At 30.0% G+C, this 7672-nt stretch overlaps 1 protein-coding gene across 1 annotated transcript in view; it reads left to right on the top strand.

Annotated features, from left to right (window-relative positions):
• Positions 1 to 1587: 1587 nt before the first annotated feature.
• Positions 1588 to 7672, top strand: part of LOTGIDRAFT_144675 (hypothetical protein) — a gene marked incomplete at both ends in the record, with an annotated part of 19321 nt that continues 13236 nt past the window's right edge. The window contains 6 exons of the mRNA XM_009055812.1: positions 1588 to 1704; positions 2035 to 2070; positions 2561 to 2621; positions 2942 to 2983; positions 5028 to 5167; positions 5657 to 5724. Coding sequence (XP_009054060.1) covers positions 1588 to 1704; positions 2035 to 2070; positions 2561 to 2621; positions 2942 to 2983; positions 5028 to 5167; positions 5657 to 5724 — 464 coding nt within the window. The remainder of the gene's footprint in view (positions 1705 to 2034; positions 2071 to 2560; positions 2622 to 2941; positions 2984 to 5027; positions 5168 to 5656; positions 5725 to 7672) is intronic.

Genomic DNA, 7672 nt, shown 5'->3' with positions numbered 1-7672 from the left:
CTTATAAACCCAAGCTGTAATCGGAATTCCAAGTGTCGTCTGCTAGAATGTAGTCCAAAGAATGAAGTCACATGATCAACTAGCGGATTCTGTGTCAGCAGAAAATTTCTATGGAACACAAAGTGGACCGTATTCTTATGTTGTTTCAGTGACTTTTAGCAATAAATCACGCTACGTATCTTATTTTGTCAGTCACTATTTTTTTTAAAATCGTTGTTCTTTGAAGGAATTGTCACTAGTTATAATGAATTGATATTAAAGATAAATACTAAGAGAAGTTAATTATAACACCCGGTATCCATTCAACGTGTTTTTCTAGACTTATTTATAGATCAAACATTGTACACGAAAATAGGTGACGCATTCTGCTGCCGTTGCCGAGTTGGTTGTTCATGAAATATGGGTCAAAGTGAAGGATTAATAAAGAAAATCGAAATAAACCAATTCTAATTATTTTGTAGAATATCTGAGGAAACATCTATGACATAAAAAAAAAAATTTTTGTTTTTTTAATTTTGACGAAATTCGGTGTTGAATTCTTATATCCACGAAAATAGGTTACACCACTGTAGTTAAAGAGACGGGCATTTCACAGACACCAAAATCATAGTCAAAATAACAACAATGCTAGCAGTTTTATATCATTGAATATGGATGCAACATAAAGTAACATCATTACCTCACTCCCTGGCTGTTTTGAGATTTCTGACAGAGGTGAACTCTGAGTTCTTTCAATTGTTTACCAAATCGTACAGCCGATGCCATTTTGGCTGAATAACCTTCAAGAGACACGGATCGATTGTGGATTATAGATTACATTTTTATTTTGACCCTCAGAATTGTGATTTAGGTATTTGATTGTTAAATTTGAACATCAAATTCAGATTTTTAAACGTAATAATCAAAAAAGATTCAAAATATTGTAAATTTTCAAACAGAAATATTTTATCATTTCTAAAAGCTCATACCGATTCCTCATCAAGTCCGTAGAAAATATTCAAAAAATTTAGGTAAGTTCACTTTAGTCGAAGCTGCTGTTTTGTTTCAAACTTAAGCGAAACTGTGCATCGGTTCATTAAAATAGAATTTTGCTTTTCAATTTTGCTCTTCGTTGTTGATATTTTTATTTCAAAGAAATATCGAAGCCTCTACCTACACTCTCAATCAAAAAGGAGAAAAATTCTAATCAGATAAACTTTTAACTGATTGAAACGAAGTGAGCCCAACCGGAAGTGAAAGATCAAAATAGAAAATAGTTTACATTGGTTTCCTGTAAAAATTGATTGAAAATTTTTCGACTCTGTGGTGAACGTTAGCTCTATTTATAGACGGATGATAAAATGGGGTAGCTGGAGTTTTATCCAGAGTCTTTGTTAAGTTTTTGGTGAATTGTTTTGAAAATTGTTGTTGGTTATTGGTTATTCAGTTGATTTGAAAGACTTGACTTATGCGTCATTGAGTGATTGGCATTTTCTAAGAAAAGGACAAAAAAAGAAATTGAACAAGTTTTGACAATAAATATTACAAATCAATTCATAAAAGTTGTTGTCAGTTTTTTTGTGTTGAAACTAAAGTGACAAAGAAACAATGGAGAAATATCAAAGAATACGTAAAATTGGAGAAGGTGCATTTGGGAAGGCAATTTTAGTAAAGCAGAAACAAAATGGACGTGAATGTGTTATTAAAGAAATTAGCTTGGGACGAGTAAGTTACTGAATAATTTATTTAGTCAGAAATTAGATCTGATGAACTCAGAATAATCAAACATGACACGAGGTCAAGGGTCATCTTGTTATGAAATGAAATGGACAAAGACTAAAGATCCTTGGTCAAACCTGTTGGCATTAATCTTTTAGTAATGACAACTTAAATTTTGTACCTTGCCACAGTAAGAATTTACAGTCTAATTTGTATCAGATGTCAGGCGTTCAACTTATTATATGATATACAATCTGTGAAAGACATAACACAAATACCAAATGTCACTTATTTGATTGTTGTTTCATCAAAGAATGATTGTTATATTTGTTGTAGATGGGACCTAAAGAAAGAGAAGGCTCAAGAAAAGAGGTAATAGTTTTTGTACAGTATTATGTGTTCATGTTTATTTTATACCTGTACACACAGATAAATATTTCCTTTTTTGGGTGATAAAGGTTGAAAACTGACACTGAGCTCACTCTCAGAGGCACTGGGCATGGCACTGACATCCCCCCACCCCCCCACCCCCTCCTTATTTTTAGCTTGAGCAGGTGCAAAGGGGTTATAGTCAGTTTTAACTGGGGCCATTTTGACCAATGATTTTGGTTGAAATCAAGTTCCAAGTTGACTAAAACCTACTGGTATATTATATTACTGGTATATTATATTACTGGTATATTATATTACTGGTATATTATATTACTGGTAGATTATTGAGTGATCAATGTTGTCATTGACTAGTTGTTAATATTATTTGTTATCAGCTCTTATTAAATCTGGAGTATAACACTGGTAGCTTGAAGTTCTTCCATTTGATGATAATAAACACGAATATGAGCTTATTTGATATTTTATTCAGGTTGCTGTTTTGTCTCAGTTAAATCATCCCAACATCGTAACGTATCTAGAATCATTTGAAGGTAAGATTTCTCTGCTAGTATCAGTATTAAAACATTTAGATATTAAAAGACTTGGTGAGAAAAACTTTGACTTGTTCAGAGTTTTGGTAGTTTGAATTATTGAGAAAGATCAAAACAGCTTGTTAGTTATGATATCTATTTGTACTCACATTTTACAAGAAAAATAGAAGATTGTAGTCAGTTCTTCTATAAGGTCAAGTTATTATGTCAAGTTATTATGTCAAGTTATTATGTCAAGTTATTATGTCAAGTTAAAATATTGATAGATTCTCGTAGTAACAGTAAATCTGTAATGAATGAACCAATGTTTTATTTTTCAGAAAGAGGAACGTTATATATCTGTATGGACTATTGTGCTGGAGGTAGAACATCAATCTTTATATTTTTATTAAGAATTAAATCTTGGTCTCACTAGTATTATTGGTGTGTAAAAGGAATTGATCATGTGACAAACTGAATAAATGACGAAGTCTATATTATGTTTGTGGCGTGTTCAACTGCGTTTACACACCAATAATACTAGTAAGACCAACGTTACGTTTAATTCTTATATTTATATTCAGATACTTTTATTTATACAATTTTCACTGTTTTATATGATCAGTTATTTGAATTTACCACTAATCTTAGATTGTGTCATTGTTGTGTTTTGACGATGTCATAGTGTCACCTGACAAATAGTTTATGGAAAAATAAACGCCAGTTTGCGTAACTGGTTGATTGAAGGGAGTGATAGTAGAAATGTATATATTCAAGAGTAGCTCAGATATTCTGAAATCATAAACCATTCCTGTTTGCCTGTTTGCCTGTTTGCCTGTTCGCCTGTTTGCCTGTTTGCCTGTTTGCCTGTTTGCCTGTTTGCCTGTTCGCCTGTTTGCCTGTTCGCCTGTTTGCCTGTTCGCCTGTTCGCCTGTTCGCCTGTTCGCCTGTTTAAGATTTAATGAAGTCTGAAGTCTTATTTTCCAAAAAATTTTCTTTGAACCTGAAAAAACATTGGAAAAAAATAACCTGAAACGCCTTTCTGGATTTTATTTATAAAATAGCAGCGGTTCTTTTACATGATTCCCTACTGATGTTCTCTGAGGTTTATCTGATGTTCTCTGAGGTTTATCTGATGTTCTCTGAGGTTTATCTGATGTTCTCTGAGGTTTATCTGATGTTCTCTGAGGTTTATCTGATGTTCTCTGATGTTCTCTGAGGTTTATCTGATGTTCTCTGATGTTCTCTGATGTTCTCTGATGTTCTCTGATGTTCTCTGATGTTCTCTGATGTTTATCTCCTGTAATATTAGAATACTGATATCTTATCTTGAAACTCAACTCAATGTGGCAGTGTTAAAGAGACAGGTTCACAATTCGTTTCACTAATTGTACCTTAGCCTAGCCAATCAGTAATAGCATTCACAGCTCACCATTATCTGTTAGAAAGTTAAAAAGACATCTTTTGTTGAGGCTCAGTCAGATATAGGAAAATATATTTCTAGTTTGAGATATTTTTAAAGGAATTATGCAATTTTTGTACATTTCTAGTACTTCTGAAGACTATTTACATATATTCAAGACTCAAATTTACCTACCAAATTGGCGTACCGGTCCCTTTGACAAATAGATATAAATTGTAATCTTTGTTAAAGTTCACCTTTTCTATTAATCAATAATGAGATAATTTTCCATATTTTATTTCTTAACACTTTAAGGTTAAGGAATAGTGTTATAATCAGCTTTGAGTGGATTAATGAGGATTAGGATTAGTAATTAACTGTTAATAATGAAACTATGAATTGAAACAATCATTGGAATTAAGATTTGATTAAGATGGATAATTAGGGTAACTAGACTTTCATTAAAAGGTTATGGTACCAAAAACAATTAAGGACAAAGTTAGGAAAACGGAAAGTTTTTTTTTACTTGAAGTGTGAAGGCATTTCGGTTGACAAGAATGCTATTAAGTGAGTTTGTTCTTATTCTTACCTTGAGGATTCGAATCCATGGCACCTAATCGCCTAGCAGACGACAATCCAATTCGCTAACGACTGAGCTATTCCACTGCCACATAAAGACAGTGTTCCAACTCAGCGTTAGAGGGAAGAAAATATTTTCTAGAATAGATATTAAATTCTCAAACTTGGCCAATATAAATATCTATTCTTCAGTGGACTTACTAGGTGTCATGACAATACAACAGAATCCCTCTATAATCTGATTTATTCATTTAACCAAGATATTATTGAAACAGTCTGCTAAACATGTTTCAAATGGGCAAAATATCCAGATATCTATGTAGTTACCAAGTGTTGTAATTGTACAACAGAATTCCCATATAAATGGATGAGTGTATAAAATTATAAGTAATTATTAAAGAAGAAATTTAGAAACAGAAGTTAATTGTAATCAAGTTATTTTTCAGGAGATTTATACACGAAGATCAACCAGCAGCGAGGAGCGTTGATACATGAAGACCAGATCTGGAATTATTTCGCTCAGATTTGTCTGGCTATAAAACACATCCATGACAGAAAAATTCTACATCGTGACATCAAGTCTCAGGTAATGTCAAGCTGGAATCTTTTCTTTCCCCCTCTTCTAAAAGGAAACTGTCCTGCTTGTCAAGAAGATTTGGTTTTTCTTACTTTCTGAAAGCTTGATTATTAAATAGTTTTCTTATATCTCCACATGAAAATATACAGGTATATTGTTCTCAGATAAAATCATCTGTTTCTTCATTATCATAAATTATTTTTATACGGCCATATGAAAATTTTGATATATATTATTGTTGCCGTTGTCTGCAGGTAGTATCAAACTAGAAATCTTGTTCTTATCATTGAATATCACAAAGGGAGGCGATCCTGGTGGGGACGGGAGGGACATGGAAGAATCTTCAGAACAATATTTGTGATATCTGACAGTAATTTTTTCTTTCTATTTTAACAAATTGAATGTCATGAAATAGAAAGACAAAGATAAAAATAGCCATGGAGTCTAATCGTTGTCTAAAATATTTTTTTAATTTCTCATATAAAACATTATTTTCAGAATATATTTTTAACTGCTGAAGGTCGTGTAAAGATCGGAGATTTTGGTATCGCTAAAGTTTTAAACAAGTGAGTTGGACATGTTTTTACCCTATCTTCATACATGCCATACATAACCTAGAGTTATGTCCCTTTTTATTAGGAAACCTGTCAATCGTAACCAACATGTGATAGACATGTGTGTACATTATAGTACGTCGTACTGAACCCTGATGGTTTATAATTTTTCATTTCATTTCACTATCATAGCGTGGTAATAATATCATTTCTTAGAATTAGGATTCGCTAATTTATAATCATAAATCTGTGGACTGTGTAATATTGATAATAATAGAGTGAACTGTATAATATTTATAATAATAGAGTGAACTGTGTAATATCGATAATAATAGAGTGAAATGTATAATATTGATAATAATAGAGTGAACTGTGTAATATTTATAATAATAGAGTGAACTGTATAATATTGATAATAATAGAGTGAACTGTGTAATATTTATAATAATAGAGTGAACTGTGTAATATTGATAATAATAGAGTGAACTGTGTAATATTGATAATAATAGAGTGAACTGTGTAATATCGATAATAATAGAGTGAAATGTGTAATATTGATGATAATAGAGTGAACTGTGTAATATATTTATAATAATAGAGTGCACTGTGTAATATTTATAATAATAGAGTAACTGTGTAATATTGATAATAATAGAGTGAACTGTATAATATTGATAATAATAGAGTGCACTGTGTAATATTTATAATAATAGAGTAACTGTGTAATATTTATAATAATAGAGTGAACTGTGTAATATTTATAATAATAGAGTGAACTGTGTAATATTTATAATAATAGAGTGAACTGTATAATATTTATAATAAAAGAGTGTACTGTGTAATATTTATAATAATAGAGTGAACTGTGTAATAAAGATAATAATAGAGTGAACTGTGTAATATTGATAATAATAGAGTGAACTGTATAATATTTATAATAATAGAGTGAACTGTGTAATATTGATAATAATAGATTGAACTGTGTAATATCGATAATAATAGAGTGAACTGTGTAATATTTATAATAATAGAGTGAACTGTGTAATATTGATAATAATAGAGTGAACTGTGTACTATTTATAATAATAGAGTGGACTGTATAATATTGATAATAATAGAGTGAACTGTATAATATTTATAATAATAGAGTGGACTGTATAATATTGATAATAATAGAGTGAACTGTGTAATATTTATAATAATAGAGTGAACTGTGTAATATTGATAATAATAGAGTGAACTGGATAATATTGATAATAATAGAGTGAACTGTATAATATTGATAATAATAGAGTGAACTGTATAATATTGATAATAATAGAGTGAACTGTATAATATTGATAATAATAGAGTGAACTGTATAATATTGATAATAATAGAGTGAGCTGTGTAATATTGATAATAATAGAGTGAACTGTGTAATATTGATAATAATAGAGTGAACTGTATAATATTGATAATAATAGAGTGAACTGTGTAATATTTATAATAATAGAGTGAACTGTGTAATATTGATAATAATAGAGTGAACTGTGTAATATTTATAATAATAGAGTGAACTGTGTAATATTGATAATAATAGAGTGAACTGTATAATATTTATAATAATAGAGTGAACTGTATAATATTGATAATAATAGAGTGAACTGTGTAATATTTATAATAATAGAGTAAACTGTGTAATATTTATAATAATAGAGTGAACTGTATGATATTGATAATAATAGAGTGAACTGTGTAATATTGATAATAATAGAGTGAACTGTATAATATTGATAATAATAGAGTGAACTGTGTAATATTGATAATAATAGAGTGAACTGTGTAATATTTATAATAATAGATTGAACTGTATAATATATATAATGATAGAGTGAACTGTATAATATTGATAATAATAGAGTGAACTGTGTAATATTGATAATAATAGAGTGAACTGTGTAATATTGATAATAATAGA

This window comes from Lottia gigantea (genome assembly GCF_000327385.1).
Source record: "Lottia gigantea unplaced genomic scaffold LOTGIsca_251, whole genome shotgun sequence".
Lineage (NCBI taxonomy): Eukaryota > Metazoa > Mollusca > Gastropoda > Lottiidae > Lottia > Lottia gigantea.
Note: the sequence above shows the minus strand (reverse complement) of the source record. Positions and strands in the feature narration are given on the sequence as shown.